The 25,000-nt window shown below is 46.2% G+C and overlaps 1 protein-coding gene across 1 annotated transcript in view; it reads right to left on the bottom strand.

Annotated features, from left to right (window-relative positions):
* Window positions 1-5,694: 5,694 nt before the first annotated feature.
* LOC120037881 (putative uncharacterized protein ENSP00000383309) overlaps window positions 5,695-25,000 on the bottom strand; it is a 40,866-nt gene continuing 21,560 nt past the window's right edge. The window contains exon 2 of the mRNA XM_038983848.1: window positions 5,695-6,900. Coding sequence (XP_038839776.1) covers window positions 5,695-6,900 — 1,206 coding nt within the window. The remainder of the gene's footprint in view (window positions 6,901-25,000) is intronic.

Below are 25,000 nucleotides of genomic sequence, written 5' to 3' on the forward strand. Positions count from 1 at the left end.
GGACAGTAACATGTATAGTCTAGTGGTGGACAGTAACATGTATAGTCTAGTGGTGGACAGTAACATGTATAGTCTAGTGGTGGACAGTAACATGTATAGTGGTGGACAGTAACATGTATAGTCTAGTGGTGGACAGTAACATGTATAGTGGTGGACAGTAACATGTATAGTCTAGTGGTGGACAGTAACATGTATAGTCTAGTGGTGGACAGTAACATGTATAGTCTAGTGGTGGACAGTAACATGTATAGTCTAGTGGTGGGCAGTAACATGTATAGTCTAGTGGTGGGCAGTAACATGTATAGTCTAGTGGTGGACAGTAACATATAGTTAGTGGTGGGCAGTAACATGTAGAGTCAAGTGTTGGGCAGTAACATGTATAGTCTAGTGGTGGGCAGTAACATGTATAGTCAAGTGGTGGGCAGTAACATGTATAGTCTAGTGGTGGGCAGTAACATGTATGTCTAGTGGTGGGCAGTAACATGTAAAGTAACATGTTTATTAGTCAAGTGGTGGGCAGTAACATGTATAGTCTAGTGGTGGGCAGTAACATGTATGTCTAGTGGTGGGCAGTAACATGTAAAGACTAGTGGTGGCAGTAACATGTATAGTCTAGTGGTGGGCAGTAACATGTATAGTCTAGTGGTGGGCAGTAACATGTATAGTCTAGTGGTGGGCAGTAACATGTATAGTCTAGTGGTGGGCAGAGTAACATGTATAGTCTAGTGGGGGCAGTAACATGTATAGACTAGTGGTGGGCCGTAACATGTTAGTCTAGTGGTGGCAGTAACATGTATAGTCTAGTGGTGGGCAGTAACATGTACAGACTAGTGGTGGACAGCTAACATGTATAGTCTAGTGGTGGGCAGTAACATGTATCAGTCTAGTGGTGGGCAGTAACATGTATAGTCTAGTGGTGGGCAGTAACATGATAGAGTCAAGTGGTGGGCAGTAACATGTATAGTCTAGTGGTGGGCAGTAACATGTATAGTCTAGTGGTGGGCAGTAACATGTATAGACTAGTGGTGGACAGTAACATGCATAGACTATGTGGTGGGCAGTAACATGTAGAGTCAAGTGGTGGGCAGTAACATGTCTAGTGGTGGACAGTAACATGTATAGTCTAGTGGTGGGCAGTAACATGTATAGTCTAGTGGTTTGGCAGTAACATGTATAGTCTAGTGGTGGGCAGTAACATGTATAGTCTAGTGGTGGGCAGTAACATGTATAGTTTAGTGGTGGACAGTAACATGTAGAGTCTAGTGGTGGGCAGTAACATGTATAGTCTAGTGGTGGGCAGTAACATGTATAGTCTAGTGGTGGGCAGTAACATGTATAGTCTAGTGGTGGGCAGTAACATGTATAGTCTAGTGGTGGGCAGTAATATGTATAGTCTAGTGGTGGACAGTAACATGTATAGACTAGTGGTGGACAGTAACATGTATAGTCTAGTGGTGGACAGTAACATGTATAGTCTAGTGGTGGACAGTAACATGTATAGTCTAGTGGTGGACAGTAACATGTATAGTCTAGTGGTGGGCAGTAACATGTAGAGTCAAGTGGTGGGCAGTAACATGTATAGTCTAGTGGTGGGCAGTAACATGTATAGTCTAGTGGTGGGCAGTAACATGTATAGTCTAGTGGTGGGCAGTAACATGTATAGTCTAGTGGTGGACAGTAACATGTATAGTCTAGTGGTGGGCAGTAACATGTAGAGTCAAGTGGTGGGCAGTAACATGTATAGTCTAGTGGTGGGCAGTAACATGTATAGTCAAGTGGTGGGCAGTAACATGTATAGTCTAGTGGTGGGCAGTAACATGTATGTCTAGTGGTGGGCAGTAACATGTATAGACTAGTGGTGGGCAGTAACATGTATAGTCTAGTGGTGGGCAGTAACATGTATAGTCTAGTGGTGGGCAGTAACATGTATAGTCTAGTGGTGGGCAGTAACATGTATAGTCTAGTGGTGGGCAGTAACATGTATAGTCTAGTGGTGGGCAGTAACATGTATAGTCTAGTGGTGGGCAGTAACATGTATAGACTAGTGGTGGGCAGTAACATGTATAGTCTAGTGGTGGGCAGTAACATGTATAGTCTAGTGGTGGGCAGTAACATGTATAGTCAAGTGGTGGGCAGTAACATGTATAGTCTAGTGGTGGGCAGTAACATGTATGTCTAGTGGTGGGCAGTAACATGTATAGACTAGTGGTGGGCAGTAACATGTATAGTCTAGTGGTGGGCAGTAACATGTATAGTCTAGTGGTGGGCAGTAACATGTATAGTCTAGTGGTGGGCAGTAACATGTATAGTCTAGTGGTGGGCAGTAACATGTATAGTCTAGTGGTGGGCAGTAACATGTACAGACTAGTGGTGGACAGTAACATGTATAGTCTAGTGGTGGGCAGTAACATGTATAGACTAGTGGTGGGCAGTAACATGTGTGGTGGACAGTAACATGTATAGTCTAGTGGTGGGCAGTAACATGTATAGTCTAGTGGTGGGCAGTAACATGTATAGTCTAGTGGTGGGCAGTAACATGTAGAGTCAAGTGGTGGGCAGTAACATGTATAGTCTAGTGGTGGGCAGTAACATGTATAGTCTAGTGGTGGGCAGTAACATGTATAGACTAGTGGTGGACAGTAACATGCATAGACTAGTGGTGGGCAGTAACATGTAGAGTCAAGTGGTGGGCAGTAACATGTCTAGTGGTGGACAGTAACATGTATAGTCTAGTGGTGGGCAGTAACATGTATAGACAAGTGGTTTGCAGTAACATGTATAGTCTAGTGGTGGGCAGTAACATGTATAGTCTAGTGGTGGGCAGTAACATGTATAGTTTAGTGGTGGACAGTAACATGTAGAGTCTAGTGGTGGGCAGTAACATGTATAGTCTAGTGGTGGGCAGTAACATGTATAGTCTAGTGGTGGGCAGTAACATGTATAGTCTAGTGGTGGGCAGTAACATGTATAGTCTAGTGGTGGGCAGTAATATGTATAGTCTAGTGGTGGACAGTAACATGTATAGACTAGTGGTGGACAGTAACATGTATAGTCTAGTGGTGGACAGTAACATGTATAGTCTAGTGGTGGACAGTAACATGTATAGTCTAGTGGTGGACAGTAACATGTATAGTCTAGTGGTGGGCAGTAACATGTAGAGTCAAGTGGTGGGCAGTAACATGTATAGTCTAGTGGTGGGCAGTAACATGTATAGTCTAGTGGTGGGCAGTAACATGTATAGTCTAGTGGTGGGCAGTAACATGTATAGTCTAGTGGTGGACAGTAACATGTATAGTCTAGTGGTGGGCAGTAACATGTAGAGTCAAGTGGTGGGGCAGTAACATGTATAGTCTAGTGGTGGGCAGTAACATGTATAGTCAAGTGGTGGGCAGTAACATGTATAGTCTAGTGGTGGGCAGTAACATGTATGTCTAGTGGTGGGCAGTAACATGTATAGGACTAGTGGTGGGCAGTAACATGTATAGTCTAGTGTGGGCAGTAACATGTATAGTCTAGTGGTGGCAGTAACATGTATAGTCTAGTGGTGGGCAGTAACATGTATAGTCTAGTGGTGGGCAGTAACATGTATAGTCTAGTGGTGGGCAGTAACATGTATAGTCTAGTGGTGGGCAGTAACATGTATAGACTAGTGGTGGGCAGTAACATGTATAGTCTAGTGGTGGGCAGTAACATGTATAGTCTAGTGGTGGGCAGTAACATGTATAGACTAGTGGTGGACAGTAACATGTATAGTCTAGTGGTGGGCAGTAACATGTATAGACTAGTGGTGGGCAGTAACATGTGTGGTGGACAGTAACATGTATAGTCTAGTGGTGGGCAGTAACATGTATAGTCTAGTGGTGGGCAGTAACATGTATAGTCTAGTGGTGGGCAGTAACATGTATAGTCTAGTGGTGGGCAGTAACATGTATAGTCTAGTGGTGGACAGTAACATGTATAGTCTAGTGGTGGGCAGTAACATGTAGAGTCAAGTGGTGGGCGTTAACTGACTCTAGCCAGACCAGCACCGCTCTGGGAGGTCCTGAAAGTGAATGGAGGTAGGGTTAGGAGACTCAGGTGTGTTCAGGCTGGCCGTGTTGCCAGTGGAGAAACAGCTGTAGTTTGATCTGATGATGAGTAAAGACAAGATGGAGTCTGGGAGAAGAGACCACTGACCTATTCTCAACCTTGAAAAGTCTGGTAGTTAAAAGTCACAGTGAGACTTATTAAAAAAACAAATTTTTCCTTAAGTCTGTCCACGGTTGGGGCGGCAGGTAGCCTATTGGTTAGACTGTTGAGCCAGTAACCGAAAGGTTGCTGGATTGAATCCCCGAGCTGACAAGGTAAAAATATGTTGTTCTGCCCCTGAACAAGGCAGTTAACCCACTCTTCCCTGGTAGGCCGTCATTGTAAATAAGAATGTGTTCTTAACTGACTTGCCTAGTTAAAAAATGGTACCTGAAACAATGTAACCTTACTATGTGAGTGTGAATGCCTCTTTAACGTGTGTATTTGAATGTGTCTGTACATCGTGTCCTTCACACAAATCAAACAGAGGGCATATGTAGGTCCACTGATGTGTGAAGACAGAGAATACCCATAGAGAAAAGCCAAGTTACCTCTGCCCTGGGTCTACCTCACAATCACTGTTTGATGTTCTGGATGAGAGCCTCTGTTTGCTCATTCTAGCTGCAGCCTGACGCTGGGAAAGACCTGCCCTTTGTAAGTACCACAGGTTGTGTCATGTCTGACTGCTGTGCATCACCTGAGGTATAGATACATTGTCCACACGGTGGGTGTGGGGTACAGTACACACTCACTGGCTTGGCTGGGCCACACACTATCAGGGGAAGTGTAAAGACAATGTCCTGGACAGATCATTCAAATATTAATCATCAACATGGTCAAAAAGGACATACTTTATGCATTATCTTGGATTATAACAGGAAACAATGGAAGTGATCATTCTATTTCTTACCTTTTGTTTACTTGAAAGAGGATTGTCTGAACATATACAGTGTGTTTTTTGATCAAATAAAACGGGTTTTGAAACGAGAAGATGAATAAAAAAAATATTTCAAAAACTCACCTAAATTATAGAATGAAAAACAGTGACATTGAACATCACGGCTTCACTCCAAGTAAAACAAAAACACTTTCTCTATCTCCCTTGGACTTAATTCACCTTATGTCTGCTTTCTTCCAGCCTAGCTCCAGCCTTTATGTATTCTCCATGCGTGGCAATCCATCCGGATCCACCCAGGGGTCCATATGCATGTAAGAGACCCCCATGGGAGAGACGTCAACAAGGGATCTAGACCAGGCCAATTACTTCCTGGATGCTCCCCAGTCACTACACCACATACATGTGGAGCAGCCTGGTAATGGATATGTATGTATGACACAAAGACCTGTGACTTTCCTGGGTGCCTGTTTCTTAGCCTGCTTTGCATTGTGGGGATTTGTCCATCCAAGGATCGGCTTGTTTAACAAAGACATCAAAGAGAGAGGGGGGGGGTTCATGTTCTGGGTCTGTTACCTGACAGACAGAGATTTTCATTTTCTAGGTCTGTCACTCGACAGACAGAGATTTTCATTTTCTGGGTCTGTTACCTGACAGACAGAGATTTTCATGTTCTCGGTCTGTCACCTGACAGACAGACACAGACAGACAGACTGTGAGAGCCGAGCACTTCATTTAGACAGGCTGAGACAGGCTGAGACAGGCTGAGACTGGCTGAGACTGGCTGAGACAGGCTGAGACTGGCTGAGACTGGCTGAGACAGGCTGAGACTGGCTGAGACAGGCTGAGATGGGCTGAGACGGGCTGAGGAGACAGGCTGAGACTGGCTGAGACAGGCTGAGACAGGCTGAGACTGGCTGAGACTGGCTGAGACAGGCTGAGACAGGCTGAGACTGGCTGAGACTGGCTGAGACAGGCTGAGACAGGCTGAGACGGGCTGAGGAGACAGGCTGAGACTGGCTGAGACAGGCTGAGACAGGCTGAGACAGGCTGAGACTGGCTGAGACAGGCTGAGACTGGCTGAGACTGGCTGAGACAGGCTGAGACAGGCTGAGACGGGCTGAGGAGACAGGCTGAGACTGGCTGAGACAGGCTGAGACTGGCTGAGACAGGCTGAGACTGGCTGAGACAGGCTGAGACTGGCTGAGATTGGCTGAGACAGGCTGAGGAGACAGGCTGAGACTGGCTGAGATAGGCTGAGGAGACAGGCTGAGACTGGCTGAGACAGGCTGAGACAGGCTGAGACTGGCTGAGACTGGCTGAGACAGGCTGAGACAGGCTGAGACTGGCTGAGACTGGCTGAGACAGGCTGAGACAGGCTGAGATGGGCTGAGGAGACAGGCTGAGACTGGCTGAGACAGGCTGAGACAGGCTGAGACAGGCTGAGACAGGCTGAGACTGGCTGAGACAGGCTGAGACTGGCTGAGACTGGCTGAGACAGGCTGAGACAGGCTGAGACGGGCTGAGGAGACAGGCTGAGACTGGCTGAGACAGGCTGAGACTGGCTGAGACAGGCTGAGACTGGCTGAGACAGGCTGAGACTGGCTGAGATTGGCTGAGACAGGCTGAGGAGACAGGCTGAGACTGGCTGAGATAGGCTGAGGAGACAGGCTGAGACTGGCTGAGACAGGCTGAGACTGGCTGAGACAGGCTGAGACTGGCTGAGACAGGCTGAGACAGGCTGAGACTGGCTGAGATTGGCTGAGACAGGCTGAGACTGGCTGAGATTGGCTGAGACAGGCTGAGACTGGCTGAGACTGGCTGAAACTGGCTGAGACAGGCTGAGACTGGCTGAGACAGGCTGAGACAGGCTGAGACTGGCTGAGACTGGCTGAGACAGGCTGAGTAGACAGGCTGAGTAGACAGGCTGAGACAGGCTGAGAATCAGAGTATCTTCCGAATGATCAAAATCTGTAATAGTTTTTTTTTTTGACTGTAGGCTAAATGACTGATTTAAATTTACTCAACATATTTAAAATAAGCATAGAGTTACCTCATTTGAGTACAACAATACATACATAAAAAAATATAGAGAGAGATTATGCCAGTATATGGAAAGATAAAGACATTTCCAATCCACGTTCAAAGTAAAAACATCTCCCAAAATCATTGGATGATGTTTGATGTTTGGGTGGTATAATGTTACTAGAGCGCAGCTCATACCTCATATTCTATTTGCAGTGCAGCGCGTGTTGACGGGGACTGTTGGGACAGGCATACGTTGCCTCTACACAGCCACATCATTAAGGGGGAAAGGGAAGGGGGGATACCTAGTCAGTTGTACAATTGAATGCATTGAACTGAAATGTGTCTTCCGTCTGAACCAGAGAGGTACGTGGGGGGGCGGGGGGGCTGCCATAATCGACATCCACGTCTTCAACGCCCGGGGAACAGTGGGTTAACTGCCTTGCTCAGGGGCAGAACGAGATTTTTTTTTAATTACCTTGTCAGCTTGTGGATTCGATCCAGCAACCTTTCGGTTAGGATTTCTCTCACCGCCAAGTGATCGAGCGTATTAATAAAAAGTCAATGTAATGCATCCATCTCTAGACCAATCATATCCCTGACCCTTAACTCTTATCTCCAAAACACTTCTTGAAATGAATTGCTTTTACTGAAACGGAGAGATGACCTGATATTGACACTCATTTTGGAAAGTCTGGATGAATAGCTGGTTAGATAGTTTATATGTAAAGTAAGCCTATAATGACCTTTGAACCAGGCCACCCTTGTAAAAGAGATCCTCAGACCTCAATGTGACTTCCTGGTTAAATAAAGGGTTGATAAAGGTACAAAAAAAAATCACAACAAAAAAATGTGTGCGAAACGAAATGTGATTTATGCCTAAATGTGTAAAGTAAGGATTCAGCCAATATGGTCAACCAGGGGAGTCCTAACCCTAACCAGGGGAGCCCTAACCCTAACCAGGGGAGTCATAACCTTAACCAGGGGAGTCATAACCTTAACCAGGGGAGTCATAACCTTAACCAGGGGAGTCATAACCCTAACCAGGGGAGTCATAACCTTAACCAGGGGAGTCATAACCTTAACCAGGGGAGTCATAACCCTAACCAGGGGAGTCCTAACCTTAACCAGGGGAGTCATAACCTTAACCAGGGGAGTCCTAACCCTAACCAGGGGAGTCCTAACCTTAACCAGGGGAGCCCTAACCCTAACCAGGGGAGTCCTAACCCTAACCAGGGGAGTCCTAACCCTAACCAGGGGAGTCATAACCCTAACCAGGGGAGTCATAACCCTAACCAGGGGAGTCCTAACCTTAACCAGGGGAACCCTAACCAGGGGAGTCCTAACCTTAACCAGGGGAGTCCTAACCCTAACCAGGGGAGTCCTAACCTTAACCAGGGGAGCCCTAACCCTAACCAGGGGAGTCCTAACCTTAACCAGGGGAGTCATAACCCTAACCAGGGGAGTCATAACCTTAACCAGGGGAGTCATAACCTTAACCAGGGGAGTCCTAACCCTAACCAGGGGAGTCATAACCCTAACCAGGGGAGTCATAACCTTAACCAGGGGAGTCATAACCCTAACCAGGGGAGTCATAACCTTAACCAGGGGAGTCCTAACCCTAACCATGGGAGTCATAACCTTAACCAGGGGAGTCCTACCCTTAACCAGGGGAGTCCTAACCCTAACCAGGGGAGTCCTACCCTTAACCAGGGGAGTCCTAACCCTAACCAGGGGAGCCCTAACCTTAACCAGGGGAGTCATAACCCTAACCAGGGGAGTCATAACCTTAACCAGGGGAGTCCTAACCCTAACCATGGGAGTCATAACCTTAACCAGGGGAGTCCTACCCTTAACCAGGGGAGTCCTAACCCTAACCAGGGGAGCCCTAACCTTAACCAGGGGAGTCATAACCTTAACCAGGGGAGTCAACCTTAACCAGGGGAGTCCTAACTCTAACCAGGGGAGTCATAACCTTAACCAGGGGAGTCATAACCTTAACCAGGGGAGTCCTAACCTTAACCAGGGGAGTCCTAACCTTAACCAGGGGAGTCATAACCCTAACCAGGGGAGTCATAACCTTAACCAGGGGAGTCCTAACCCTAACCATGGGAGTCATAACCTTAACCAGGGGAGTCCTACCCTTAACCAGGGGAGTCCTAACCCTAACCAGGGGAGCCCTAACCTTAACCAGGGGAGTCATAACCTTAACCAGGGGAGTCAACCTTAACCAGGGGAGTCCTAACCCTAACCAGGGGAGTCATAACCTTAACCAGGGGAGTCATAACTTTAACCAGGGGAGTCCTAACCCTAACCAGGGGAGTCATAACCTTAACCAGGAGAGTCCTAACCTTAACCAGGGGAGTCCTAACCCTAACCAGGGGAGTCCTAACCCTAACCAGGGGAGTCCTAACCCTAACCAGGGGAGTCCTAACCTTAACCAGGAGAGTCCTAACCCTAACCAGGGGAGTCCTAACACTAACCATGGGAGTCCTAACCTTAACCATGGGAGTCCTACCCTTAACCAGGGGAGTCATAACCTTAACCAGGGGAGTCCTAACCCTAACCAGAGGAGTCATAACCTTAACCAGGGGAGTCCTAACCTTAACCAGGGGAGCCCTAACCCTAACCAGGGGAGTCCTAACCCTAACCAGGGGAGTCATAACCCTAACCAGGGGAGTCATAACCTTAACCAGGGGAGTCATAACCCTAACCAGGGGAGTCCTAACCTTAACCAGGGGAGCCCTAACCCTAACCAGGGGAGTCCTAACCTTAACCAGGGGAGTCCTAACCCTAACCAGGGGAGTCCTAACCTTAACCAGGGGAGCCCTAACCCTAACCAGGGGAGTCCTAACCTTAACCAGGGGAGTCATAACCCTAACCAGGGGAGTCATAACCTTAACCAGGGGAGTCATAACCCTAACCAGGGGAGTCATAACCTTAACCAGGGGAGTCATAACCCTAACAAGGGGAGTCATAACCTTAACCAGGGGAGTCCTAACCCTAACCATGGGAGTCATAACCTTAACCAGGGGAGTCCTAACCCTAACCAGGGGAGTCCTACCCTTAACCAGGGGAGTCCTAACCCTAACCAGGGGAGCCCTAACCTTAACCAGGGGAGTCATAACCCTAACCATGGGAGTCCTAACCTTAACCAGGGGAGTCATAACCTTAACCAGGGGAGTCATAACCTTAACCAGGGGAGTCATAACCTTAACCAGGGGAGTCATAACCCTAACCAGGGGAGTCATAACCTTAACCAGGGGAGTCCTAACCTTAACCAGGGGAGTCCTAACCTTAACCAGGGGAGTCATAACCCTAACCAGGGGAGTCATAACCTTAACCAGGGGAGTCATAACCTTAACCAGGGGAGTCCTAACCCTAACCAGGGGAGTCCTACCCTTAACCAGGGGAGTCCTAACCCTAACCAGGGGAGCCCTAACCTTAACCAGGGGAGTCATAACCCTAACCATGGGAGTCCTAACCTTAACCAGGGGAGTCCTAACCCTAACCAGGGGAGTCCTAACCCTAACCAGGGGAGTCCTAACCCTAACCAGGGGAGTCCTAACCTTAACCAGGAGAGTCCTAACCCTAACCAGGGGAGTCCTAACCCTAACCAGGGGAGTCCTAACCCTAACCAGGGGAGTCCTAACCTTAACCAGGAGAGTCCTAACCCTAACCATGGGAGTCCTAACCTTAACCATGGGAGTCCTAACCTTAACCAGGGGAGTCATAACCTTAACCAGGGGAGTCATAACCTTAACCAGGGGAGTCATAACCTTAACCAGGGGAGTCCTAACCTTAACCAGGAGAGTCCTAACCCTAACCAGGGGAGTCCTAACCCTAACCATGGGAGTCCTAACCTTAACCAGGGGAGTCATAACCTTAACCAGGGGAGTCCTAACCTTAACCAGGGGAGTCCTAACCTTAACCAGGGGAGTCCTAACCTTAACCAGGGGAGTCATAACCTTAACCAGGGGAGTCCTAACCTTAACCAGGGGAGTCCTAACCCTAACCAGGGGAGTCCTAACCCTAACCAGGGGAGTCCTAACCCTAACCAGGGGAGTCCTAACCCTAACCAGGGGAGTCCTAACATTAACCAGGGGAGTCATAACCTTAACCAGGGGAGTCCTAATCCTAACCATGGGAGTCCTAACCTTAACCAGGGGAGTCATAACCTTAACCAGGGGAGTCCTAACCTTAACCAGGGGAGTCCTAACCCTAACCAGGGGAGTCCTAACCCTAACCAGGGGAGTCCTAACCTTAACCAGGGGAGTCATAACCTTAACCAGGGGAGTCCTAACCTTAACCAGGGGAGTCCTAACCCTAACCAGGGGAGTCCTAACCCTAACCAGGGGAGTCCTAACCCTAAACAGGGGAGTCCTAACCCTAACCAGGGGAGTCCTAACCTTAACCAGGGGAGTCATAACCTTAACCAGGGGAGTCCTAACCCTAACCATGGGAGTCCTAACCTTAACCAGGGGAGTCATAACCCTAACCAGGGGAGTCATAACCTTAACCAGGGGAGTCCTAACCCTAACCAGGGGAGTCCTAACCCTAACCAGGAGAGTCCTAACCCTAACCAGGGGAGTCCTAACCCTAACCAGGGGAGTCCTACCCTTAACCAGGGGAGTCCTAACCCTAACCAGGGGAGCCCTAACCTTAACCAGGGGAGTCATAACCCTAACCAGGGGAGTCATAACCTTAACCAGGGGAGTCCTAACCTTAACCAGGGGAGTCCTAACCTTAACCAGGGGAGTCATAACCCTAACCAGGGGAGTCATAACCTTAACCAGGGGAGTCCTAACCCTAACCATGGGAGTCATAACCTTAACCAGGGGAGTCCTACCCTTAACCAGGGGAGTCCTAACCCTAACCAGGGGAGCCCTAACCTTAACCAGGGGAGTCATAACCTTAACCAGGGGAGTCATAACCTTAACCAGGGGAGTCCTAACCCTAACCAGGGGAGTCATAACCTTAACCAGGGGAGTCATAACTTTAACCAGGGGAGTCCTAACCCTAACCAGGGGAGTCATAACCTTAACCAGGGGAGTCATAACCTTAACCAGGGGAGTCCTAACCCTAACCAGGGGAGTCCTAACCTTAACCAGGGGAGTCCTAACCCTAACCAGGGGAGTCCTAACCCTAACCAGGGGAGTCCTAACCCTAACCAGGGGAGTCCTAACCCTAACCAGGGGAGTCATAACCTTAACCAGGGGAGTCATAACCTTAATCAGGGGAGTCATAACCTTAACCAGGGGAGTCATAACCTTAACCAGGGGAGTCATAACCTTAACCAGTGGAGTCCTGTGTGCTCTTACTAAAGACATGGGTAAACAAAGGTGCTACTACGGTGCTGGTCGGGCTAGTCAGCCTGCTGTGGAGAATCTGTAATGCAGGTGAGTTTACTTTAGCATAGGAACACCCCAGAGGACAGCGCTCCGTTCGACGCCCTGCACCGTACTTCTGCAGCAGGAAATCTGATCAACTCTGTCTGCTTCCTAAATGGAACCCACACACTACTTCTGACCAGAGTCCTATGGGGCCTGGTCTAAAGTAGTGCACTATATATAGGGAATAGGGGCCCTGGTCTAAAGTAGTGCACTATATATAGGGAATAGGGGCCCTGGTCTAAAGTAGTGCACTATATATAGGGAATAGGGGCCCTGGTCTAAAGTAGTGCACTATATATAGGGAATAGGGGCCCTGGTCTAAAGTAGTGCACTATATAGGGAATAGGGGCCCTGGTCTAAAGTAGTGCACTATATATAGGGAATAGGGGCCCTGGTCTAAAGTAGTGCACTATATATAGGGAATAGGGGCCCTGGTCTAAAGTAGTGCACTATATATAGGGAATAGGGGCCCTGGTCTAAAGTAGTGCACTATATATAGGGAATAGGGGCCCTGGTCTAAAGTAGTGCACTATATAGGGAATAGGGTGCTATTTGGTACGCTGACTGAGACACAAGGAAACTGTTTGACCTCTTACCCACCAAGCCCTCCTTCAGAGAAACAGCTGCACCTTTCTTTCTGAGCTCTAGTGTCTGTCTGACCTGTCTGTCTGTCTGACTGACTTGTCTGTCTGTCTGTCTGTCTGACTTGTCTGACTGACTTGTCTGTCTGTCTGTCTGTCTGTCTGACTGACTTGTCTGTCTGTCTGTCTGTCTGTCTGTCTGTCTGTCTGTCTGTCTGTCTGTCTGTCTGTCTGTCTGTCTGTCTGTCTGTCTGACTTGTCTGTCTGACTTGTCTGTCTGCCCTGTCTGTCTGACTTGTCTGTCTGTCTGACTGACTTGTCTGTCTGACTGACTTGTCTGGCTAGTCTATCTATCTTGTCTGTGTGGGGGTTGGTTGGGAACGCATGAGAAAAGTCGAAAAATAACAATACTAGTTGTGAGATGTAATCTCTTCGAGAACTGTCTGGCAGTTTTTGTGTACTCATTTTTCTTTTTTGTGGAGACAAACGGACCATAACAAAACTCTCCCCCTCAGGAAGACAAGGCCACTCTGACAATGATTGGCAGCAGCTTAACAAGGCATCTCACCAAGACGGAGAAGGAAAAAAAAAAGAGCAGAGCAATATTACCTACGTAGCTACCACGAGCGCTTCCTGTCCTACGGCTGCACAAATGAGGGAGAGAGACCGTCTGTCTTTAACTCTGAGCTGTCTGTCCAGGTCGGCAGTCGAACGAGACGTAGCGAAGTTGAGACTAAATTTAAAAAAAAGAAAAGCGTGCGGGAATTATACAGAGAGACAGTCAGGAAGCAGAGCGGAGGTGAGGACATCAGAGTAAAGCCTTGTTAACAGGCAGTTCTATTAGGACCCCTGTCTGATGCCTGCCCCTCCATCCTCCATCCATCCCCTTGTGTCCTCACCTCCAACCCCCAGGCCTAAATTGGCCAGGAGGACTCTGCCGGCAAAACTCATGTATATGTATCCCCAAATCTCCCCAGACACAGCCAGGCATAGTACAGGTTCACATAACAAAGCAAATTGATACAACTGCATTTGTGAGGAGGAGGAAGAGGAGGAGGAAGAGGAGGGGAATGAGAGGGAGGAGGAGGGGAATGAGAAGGAGGAGGAGGAGGAGGAGGAGGAGGAGGAGGAGGAGGAGGAGGAGGAGGAGGAGGGGAATGAGAGGGAGGAGGAGGGGAATGAGAAGGAGGAGGAGGAGGAGGAGGAGGAGGAGGAGGAGGAGGAGGAGGAGGATGTGGAAGAGGGAGTAGACAGTATATCAAGCACCACAGTGAAGTCACAAATTCAATATTCAGACAAATAAATACTCACAGAACATACTTATTGTTTGTGCTTTGTTGAATTAATCGTATTGTATGTAGCGTACTCTACAGTAAACACTGTCTCACACCTGAGAGAACAATATCTTAACAACAACTTCCCCCTATAACCATGACAACAGCATGAAAAGCAGTGTGAGTGGGTGAGTGGGTGATTGACAGACACAGCCAGCGAATGAGAGAGAGAGAAGTGGCAGGGTGACAGGAAGTAGGAGGTGACTGGGGCCCTGGAGAGTACCTGGATACTCAAGATAAAGGTTCACTCCTAACCACTGATCGAGGCTCAGTCCTTACCTTGAGTCCCAACTTTAACCATAAATGGGACGGTAATAAGACCTGACTGTGGACCAGTGACTAGCGTAAAGGTCTACCTGGGTCGAGGTCTGTGTAGAGATCTGATTGACTGGCTGGCTGACCTAGGAACAGCAGTTAATGAAGGGGTAAGGTATAGCTGTGTATGGCTGTATATGACTGACTGGCCTAGGAACAGCAGTTAATGAAGATTAACTGGAAGGATTAAGGATTAGGGCGGTGGGGTTAGGTTTGGAGGTCAGGGTTAGGATTAGGGCAAAAGGGTGGGGTTAGGTTTGGAGGTCAGGGTTAGGATTAGGGCGGTGGGGTTAGGTTTGGAGGTCAGGGTTAGGATTAGGGCGGTGGGGTTAGATTTGGAGGTCAGGGTTAGGATTAGGGTGGTGGGGTTAGGTTTGGAGGTCAGGGTTAGGATTAGGGCGGTGGGGTTAGGTTTGGAGGTCAGGGTTAGGATTAGGGTGGTGGGGTTAGGTTTGGAGGTCAGGGTTAGGATTAGGGCGGTGGGGTTAGGTTTGGAGGTCAGGGTTATGATTATGGCGGTAGGGTTAGGTTTGGAGGTCGGAGTTAGGATTAGGGCGGTGGGGTATGAGTCCAATTTGGCGTGTGGCCATTAAGGGGTATGTTTATTGTGGGACAAGGTTGGAGTGGAGTTTTAGTTTCAGTCAAACCCAAAATGATTGGTAAAGGTGAAGATATGGAGGGATGAGTGTTTAGGAAATGAAGGACAGAACCAATGATCGGTAAGAGGAGAGAAGAGGAGAGGAGAGGAGAGGAGAGAAGAGGAGAGGAGAGGAGAGGAGAGGAGAGGAGAGGAGAGGAGAGGAGAGGAGAGGAGAGGAGAGGAGAGGAGAGGAGAGGAGAGGAGAGGAGAGGAGAGGAATGGAAGCAAAGAGAGAGAGATGTGAAGAGATGAAAACAGATCACGGTTAGTGCATGGTGATTATTGAAAAATCTACAGAGAGAATGGAACAAAGATGGAAACCACTGCAACAGAGACACAGTAGGCAGCAGCAGTGTTGGCATGGAGACAATACAGAGTGTGACTTGGTCTGATGAGTCAGAGTTTAAATTGTTAAATTGTTTATATGTGAATGAATGTCTCAGTGTTCTTTACGAGAACTCAAAATATTTATTCTGAATTCCTTACCGTCCACGTTCTCTTTGGTTTGGGTTTGGATGTAAGAGAGAGAGAGAGAGAAAGGACCACAGTCGAGATGTGGACAGTAGATCTCATAAAACAATAAGCCTGCCCTCTTCAGAGACGTGATCTCCAGTGATTCACCTGAGACTTTAAAAGAGTATTCATGTTTTGAAATCTGAAAAGCCGTGTCAAAACGATCAGGCCTCCTCGGCCGCCAAACGCCACCCAGTTTTGTTACTGCTCAGCCAATGCTGCTAAGCGATGCTGTCTGTTATGACAAGCCAACCATGGATGACTACATGATGACACAATGCAAACATTTGCAACTGCAAGGAAAATATGATGTCCCATTAGCTGTGGAGGAAAAACAGGATGTGTCTTAATTGGCATCATATTCCCTATGTAGTGGACTACATTTGACCAGTTGCCCTTATGAAAACTGGTCAAAAGTAGGGCACTCTATAAGGAATAGGAAGTCATTTGGAATGCAAATACAGTTGTTCATTTGCTAAGCCTTCAGAACAGCTGTGGAGCTGTTGAAGTATGTACTGAGATCTACAGTGCATTCTGAAAGTATTCAGGCCCCCTTTGACTTTTTTCCTCCTCAATCTACACATAATACATAATAATCTACACATAATACATAATAATCTACACATAATACATAATAATCTACACATAATACATAATAATCTACACATAATACATAATAATCTACACATAATACATAATAATCTACACATAATACCCCATATGACAAAGCAAAAACATAAGCATTCAGACCTTTTTACTCAGCACTTTGTTGAAGCATCTTTTGGCAGCGATTACAGCCTCGAGTCAAATCAAAATCAAAATCAAATCAAATTTTATTGGTCACATACACATGGTTAGCAGATGTTAATGCGAGTGTAGCAAAATGCTTGTGCTTCTAGTTCTGACAGTGCAGTAATATCTAACAAGTAATCTAACAATTCCCCAGAGACTCCCTAATACACACAAATGTAAAAGGAGTGAATGAGAATATGTACATATAAATATATGGATGAGCGATGTGCGAGCGGCATAGGCAAGATGCAAAAGATGGTATAAAATACAGTATATACTGTACATGTGATATGAGTAATGTAAGATATGTAAACATGATTAAAGTGGCATTATTTAAAGTGGCATTGTTTAAAGTGAGTAGTGATTAATTTATTAAAGTGGCCAGTGATTGAGTCTCAGTGTAGGCAGCAGCCTCTCTGAGTTAGTGATTGCTGTTTAACAGTCTGATGGCCTTTTCGATAGAAGCTGTTTTTCAGTCTCTCTGTCCCCGCTTTGATGCACCTGTACTGACCTCGCCTTCTGGATGGTAACGGTGTGAACAGGCAGTGGCTCGGGTGGTTGTTGTCCTTGATGATCTTTTTGGCCTTCCTGTGACATCGGGTGCTGCAGGTGTCATGGAGGGCAGGTAGTTTGCCCCCAGTGATGCTTTGTGCAGACCTCACCACCTTCTGGAGAGCCTTGTGGTTGTGGGAGGAGCAGTTACCGTACCATTTTACATTACATTTAAGTCATTTAGCAGACGCTCTTATCCAGAGCGACTTACAAGTACATACATTCATACTTTTTTGTACTGGCCCCCCGTGGGAAACGAACCCACAACCCTGGCGTTGCAAGCGCCATGCTCTACCAACTGAGCCACACGGTACCAGGCTGTGATACAGTCCGACAGGATGCTCTCGATTGTGCATCTGTAAAAGTTTGTCAGGGTTTTGGGTGTTGTTGCGCCTTCTTCACCACACTGTCTGTGTGGGTGGACCATTTCAGTTTGTCTGTGATGTGTACGCCGAGGAATCTAAAACCTTCCACCTTCTCCACTGCTGTCCCTTCGATGTGGATAGGGGGGTGCGCCCTCTCCTGTTTCCTGGAGTCCACGATCATCCCCTTAGTTTTGTTGACGTTGAGTGAGAGGGTGTTTTCCTGACACCACACTCAGAGTGCCCTCACCTCCTCCCTGTAGGCAGTCTCGTCGTTGTTGGTAATCAAGCCCACTACTGTTGTGTCGTCTGCAAACTTGATGATTGAGTTGGAGGCGTGCTTGGCCACGCAGTCGTGGGTGAACAGGGAGTACAGGAGGGGGCTGATTACGCACCCTTGTGGGGCCCCAGTGTTGAGGATCAGCGAAGTGGAGATGTTGTTTCCTACCCTCACCACCTGGGGGCGGCCCGTCAGAAAGTCCAGGACCCAATTGCACAGGGCGGGGTTGAGACCCAGGGCTTCCATCTTGATGATGAGCTTGGAGGGTACTATGGTGTTGAACGCTGAGCTGTAGTCAATGTACACCATTCTTACATACAGTTGAAGTCGGACGTTTACATACACTTAGGTTGGAGTCATTAAAACTTGTTTTTCAATCACTCCACAAATTTCTTGTTAACAAACTATAGTTTTGGCAAGTCGGTTAGGACATCTACTTTGTGCATGACACAAGTCATTTTTCCAACAATTGTTAACAGACAGATTATTTCACAATTCCAGTGGGTCAGAAGTTTTACATACACTAAGTTGACTGTGTCTTTAAACAGCTTGGAAAATTCCAGAAAATGATGTCATGGCTTTAGAATATTCTGATAGGCTGATTGACATCATTTGAGTCAATTGGAGGTGTGCCTGTGGATGTATTTCAAGGGGAATTTCATCATGGGAAAATCAAAATAAATTGTAGACCTCCATAAGTCTGGTTCATCCTTGGGAGCAATATCCAAACGCCTGAAGGTACCACATTCATCTGTACAAACAATAGTACGCAAGTATAAACACCCTGGGACCCCGCAGCCGTCATACCGCTCAGGAAGGAGACGCGTTCTGTCTCCTAACGATGAATGTACTTTGGTGCGAAAAATACAAACCAATCCAAGAACAAAAGCAAATTACCTTGTGAAGATGCTGGAGGAAACAGGTACCGAAGTATCTATATCCACAGTCAACGAGTCCTATATCGACATAACCTGAAAGGCCGCTCAGCAAGGAAGAAGCCACTGCTCCAAAACCGCAATAAAAAAATTGAGACTACGGTTTGCAACGGCACATGGGGACAAAGATCGTACTTTTTGGAGAAATGTCCTCTGGTCTGATTAACAAAAATAGAACTGTTTGGCCATAATGACCATTGTTATGTTTGGAGGAGAAGGGGGGAGGCTTGCAAGCCAAAGAACACCATCACAACTGTGAAGCACAGGGGTGGCAGCATCATGTTGTGGGGGTGCTTTGCTGCCGGAGGGACTAGTGCACTTCACAAAATAGATGGCATCATGAGGCAGGAAAATTATGTGGATATGTTAAAGCAACATCTCAAGACATCAGTCAGGAAGTTAAAGCTTGGTCGCAAATGGGTCTTCCAAATGGACAATGACCCCAAGCATACTTCCAAAGTTGTGGCAAAATGTCTTAAGGACAACAAAGTCAAGGTATTGGAGTGACCATCACAAACTCTGACCTCAATCCTATAGAAAATTTGTGGGCAGAACTGAAAAAGTGTGTGCGAGCAAGGAGGCCTACAAACCTGACTCAGTTACACCACCTCTGTCAGGAGGAATTGGCCAAAATTCACCCAAATTATTGTGGGAAGCTTGTGGAAGGCTACCCGAAACGTTTGACCCAAGTTAAACAATTTAAAGGCAATGCTACCAAATACTAATTGAGTGTATGTAAACTTCTGACCCACTGGGAATGCTGAAATAAATCATTCTCTCTACTATTATTCTGACATGTCACATTCTTAAAATAAAGTGGTGATCCTAACTGACCTAAGACAGGGAATTTTTACTAGGATTAAATGTCAGGAATTGTGAAAAACTGAGTTTAAATGTATTTAGCTAAGGTGTATTGAAACTTCCGACTTCAACTGTATTTGGCTAAGGTGTATGTAAACTTCCGACTTCAACTGTATTCTTATTGTCCAAATGGGATAGGGCAGTGTGCAGTGTGATGGCGATTGCGTCGACTTTGGACCTATTGGGGCGGTATGCAAACTGAAGTGTGTCTAGGGTGGCCAGTAAGGTGGAGGTGATATGATCATTGACTAGTCTCTCAAAGCACTGCATGATGACAGTGAGTGCTACGGGGTGGTAGTCATTTAGTTCAGTTATCTTTGCCTTCTTGGGTACAGACATTTTTTTTGCCATCTTGAAGCATGTGGGCACAACAAACTGGGATAGGGAGAGGGAGAGAGTTCAATCTTGGTTTCATCAGACAGTCTTTAGGTGCCTTTTGGCAAACTCCAAGCGGACTGTCATGTGCCTTTTACTGAGGAGTGGCTTCCATCTGGCCACTCTACCATAAAGGCCTGATTGGTGGAGTGCTGCAGAGATGGTTGTCCTTCTGGAAGGTTCTCCCATCTCCGCAGAGGAACTCTGGAAGTCTGTCAGAGTGACCATTGGGTTCTTGGTCACATCCCTGACCAAGGCCCTTCTCCCCTGATTGCTCAGCTTGGCTGGGTGTCCAGCTCTAGGAAGAGTCTTGGTGGTTCCAAACTATTTCCTTATAAGAAGGCCACTTTGTTTTATGGGACCTTCAATGCTGCAGAAATTTTTCGGTACTGTTCTTTAGATCTGTTCCTCGACCCAATCCTGTCTTGCAGCTCTACGGATAATTCCTTCGACCTCATGGCTTGGTTTTTGCTCTGACATCCACTGTCAACTGTGGGACGTTATGTCGACAGGTGTGTGCCTTTCCAAATCATGTCCAATCAATTTAATTTACTACAGGTGGACTCCAATCAAGTTGTAGAAACATCTTAATGATGGTGAATGAAAACCTGATTAATCTGAGCTCAATTTCGAGTCTCATAGCAAAGGGTCTGAATACTTATGTAAATAAGGTATTTTTGTTAACAAAAATATATACAGTACATCTGCAGACATTTCTAAAAACCTGTTTTTGCTTTGTCATTATAGGTTATTGTGTAACTGTTGTGAATTGTACACAGGAATCCTGATCTGACTACTGTCCCATGGTTCACCTGAGCAGGTGTAGTCATGACTCGAAGAGGAGAAGGCCTATCTCTTCACCTGAGCAGGTGTGGTCATGACTCGAAGAGGAGAAGGCCTATCTCTTCACCTGAGCAGGTGTGGTCATGACTCAAAGAGGAGAAGGCCTATCTCTTCACCTGAGCAGGTGTGGTCATGACTCGGCGCAAAACGGTCTCAGAGCATTTCGTATTATTCTGTAAGTAAATCCGAGACATTTAGTATGATATCTTACGTTTCGTATGTTATGTATTCATTTGTGGATGTCCATCACCCATTTCATATATGTTACGAATTACAATTCGTATTATATGTTACGAATTTGCAAAACATATGATATGCTACGAATTTTAGCTAGGTGGCTAACTTTAGCTAGCTAACATTAGCTAGGCTAGGGGTTAGGTTAAGGGGTTAGGTTACAGGGTTAGGGTTAGGGACAGGGTTAGCTAAAAAGATTAAGGTTATGGTTAGGGGAAGGGTTAGCTAACATTAGCTAGGCTAGGGGTTAGGTTTAGGGGTTAGGTTACAGGGTTAGGGTTAGGGAAGGGTTAGCTAACATTAAGGTTAGGGTTAGGGGAAGGGTTAGCTAACATTAAGGTTAGGGTTAGGGGAAGGGTTAGCTAACATTAAGGTTAGGGTTAGGGGAAGGGTTAGCTAACATTAAGGTTAGGGTTAGGGGAAGGGTTAGCTAACATGCTAAATAGTTGCAAATTAGCTAAAAAGTCGTACGTATTTTAAAGTTGATAATGCTAAAGTTGTCCATGATGAGATTCGAACTCGCAACCTTTGGGCTCATCCATCCACCCCGACCAATCACCCTAAGTTAATTTTTGCCCTAAATTAACCATCTGTCTTATGTAAACATACCAAACATAACATATTCATTTGAATGTACCGGATTCACGTTTGCTGTGATTTGTCTAGTCTATGAGACCAGCCTGCTCGGAGACGAGAAGGCCTATCTCTTCACCTGTGGTTAATATAAAGTCCAACACAAAGCGTATTATGACATCGAACCTATACCTCATTCCTTTAAGCCTTATAATCTCCTATTATTTTAATGGTGAGCCCAGTACATTTACACAGTACAATCAGAACCGGTGTTGGAGTAGAATACGGTGTTTCCTGTAATGAATACACCGTTGAACACCAACGAAACATGAGCGAGCATCACTTAACCATTGAATATTCTGTTTTCTTTTTACAACCATTTTAACAGATGATTTTCCTTTAACTGAGTTTGTTAGTTTGACAGTTTGTACTTGTGACTCACAAAGCACCAGAGACTTTGACGATAACAATGCATGCCCAGCCAAGCTGAACGTGACTCAGTGAGATGGAGAGATGTGCCAACATGATAGATGGTTAGATGAGCAGCTCTTTAGAGGCTGTACAGGTGAATCTCTGGGTGGAGTCCCAAGTTCAGGTCTAGCTGACCCTGGCTTTGGTCTCTGAGGTGATGTGAGGTGGTGTGAAAGGGACGGAGATGTCGGAGAGAGGAGGTTAAGGCATCTGTCAGGCTAACAGAGTGCAGACGGCTGGTCCTGTGACTGACAGCCTATTGGTAGACACAATCAGGTTTTACCTGTCTGAGGCGAAAGCCCAGAGGGGGTGATCTCTAACAGCAGCATTTCAAGAGACCTGTCCTTTCACTACGACTACGCTAAACAACCATTCCACCTACTGTCTGATGTTGTGTGGTTGGCTGTTGTCACAGCAATGACTGACAGGTGACCCCGTGGGGCAATATGTCATGCAGAGAGAAGGATGGCAGACAGGAGGAGTGGAGGAACAGAGGGAAAGACAGAAGCTACAGTCGTAATTAGTTGGCCTTTACCTCCTCTACTTAACCTTAACCAGACAGTCTGGAGATAAATGGGACATTCCACGAAATGTAACTTGGTGAAAAAAAAACGTTGTTATTTTACTTAGTTTGTATATTTTGCCATGAAGAGCACATGTTCAACTTAATAAAACATGTTTTCCCATCTCAAGTGCCTATTAAGAGTCACATAAAGTTACAGGGTTGACCGTAACAGGGTTGACCGTAACAGGGTTGACCGTAACAGGGTTGACCGTAACAGGGTTGACAGTAACAGGGTTGACCGTAACAGGGCTGACCGTAACAGGGTTGACCGTAACAGGGTTGACCGTAACAGGGTTGACAGTAACAGGGTTGACCGTAACAGGGTTGACAGTAACAGGGTTGACCGTAACAGGGTTGACCGTAACAGGGTTGACCGTAACAGAGTTGACCGTAACAGGGTTGACCGTAACAGGGTTGACCGTAACAGGGTTGACCATAACAGGGTTGACCGGAACAGGGTTGACCGTGACAGGGTTGACCGTAACAGGGTTGACAGTAACAGGGTTGACCGTAACAGGGTTGACCGTAACAGGGTTGACCATAACAGGGTTGACCGTAACAGGGTTGACCGTGACAGGGTTGACCGTAACAGGGTTGACAGTAACAGGGTTGACAGTAACAGGGTTGACCGTAACAGGGTTGACAGTAACAGGGTTGACCGTAACAGGGTTGACCATAACAGGGTTGACCGTAACAGGGTTGACCGTAACAGAGTTGACCGTAACAGGGTTGACCGTAACAGGGTTGACCGTAACAGGGTTGACCGTAACAGGGTTGACCGTAACAGGGTTGACCGTAACAGGGTTGACCGTAACAGGGTTGACCATAACAGGGTTGACAGTAACAGGGTTGACAGTAACAGGGTTGACCGTAACAGGGTTGACAGTAACAGGGTTGACCGTAACAGGGTTGACCGTAACAGGGTTGACCGTAACAGGGTTGACCATAACAGGGTTGACCGTAACAGGGTTGACCATAACAGGGTTGACCGTAACAGGGTTGACCGTAACAGGGTTGACGGTAAAAAAGGGTTGACAATTTCATCATTGAAATCAGCCATTAATTGCCTTGTTGTGTGAAACAGGGAGGGGCTGTCAGGAATGCAAGCTTCACAATTTTCTTTAGAAATGGTTAAAACATTTCTAGCCTGTCTATCTATGAGTAACATGGTTGACATGTTATGCTTGGCTCATTCAGTATCCAACCACAAAATACCAGAAAATGGCCAAATAGAGTAGAACCAACCTTTTATTTCTTAAAATGAATAACTAATCACATTAAATAAATCATAATCTCCAGAAATGACTTTGTCAAAGCAACAAAATAACTAGGACTTAAAAATGACGGTGAAAATTGTTGGGGTCAAGTGGGTTAAAATCTTCCTAGAATTCACAGAAGGTGCAAGTATTTATTCATATTAAAAATCAGATTTATATAATTGTTTTATTTTATCTGTTTTAAAGGACACTTCATTTAATATAACAGGCTTTTAAAATTCTATATTGGTGGACAATTTATACTCAAAATATCAAAGGGACTCAAAAGGGACTCATTTCGTGGAACAACCCAAATATCAGGTTTGTCCTGATGAGCCCCGGTCAAACGTTGTGCACTTTAATAGGAAATAGGGTGCCATTTGATGCCTCTGACGGAAAACCTATTACCCCAAAATAGTCATAATTTAAAAACAGGTGTTCCTTTTATTGTGTCAGTGTAATCAGAATGCCTCTATTGGGAAGTCTGCAATTACAGTCAATCGCTGTGCCACCTACCTTCTGCTCTCTCTCAGTGGACTGGAAGGCAACAGTCATCAAATCAGGTCACTCTAAATGTTGCACATTACTTAGAACAAAGTCAATGGAGAAGGCTAACTCTCGCCTGAAAGAAAAATAAAGATGTGATGAGTCATATTGTTAAAAGCACAGTAAAATAGCAAATCAAGGGGCGAATCCTGCATGACTGAGTAAAAAAAAAAATGTTTGATTTAATTGAAAGTTAGTTAGTTGAATATATTGAATATTCAGGGGCTTCATGGTCTATTGAGGGTAAATACAGATGTAGGATCTTAATTTGATCACCCTGTTGTTGCAGAAAATGTCCAAACTGGTGGTGTATTCAAGGTTTAAAAAGGCTGCTAAGTTTGTAATTTCCACTTTAAAATACCAGGCTTGATTTGCTGTAACTAAAAATGTATTTCAACCCCTACAAAAAATGTCCATATTCATTATAATCCAGCCAATAATTCATATTTTCCTGCTTTGAAAAACTGGTCTAATTAAGATCCTACACCTGTGTGCTAATAGAGGCACATCTCAAGGGAGCATTTAATATCTCAAGTGGCTGAACTCCCTGTGTGGGAGACGTAGCTACCATGCTGACCACGCTGCTCCTGT

This window comes from Salvelinus namaycush, unplaced genomic scaffold, assembly GCF_016432855.1.
Source record: "Salvelinus namaycush isolate Seneca unplaced genomic scaffold, SaNama_1.0 Scaffold1956, whole genome shotgun sequence".
NCBI lineage: Eukaryota > Metazoa > Chordata > Actinopteri > Salmoniformes > Salmonidae > Salvelinus > Salvelinus namaycush.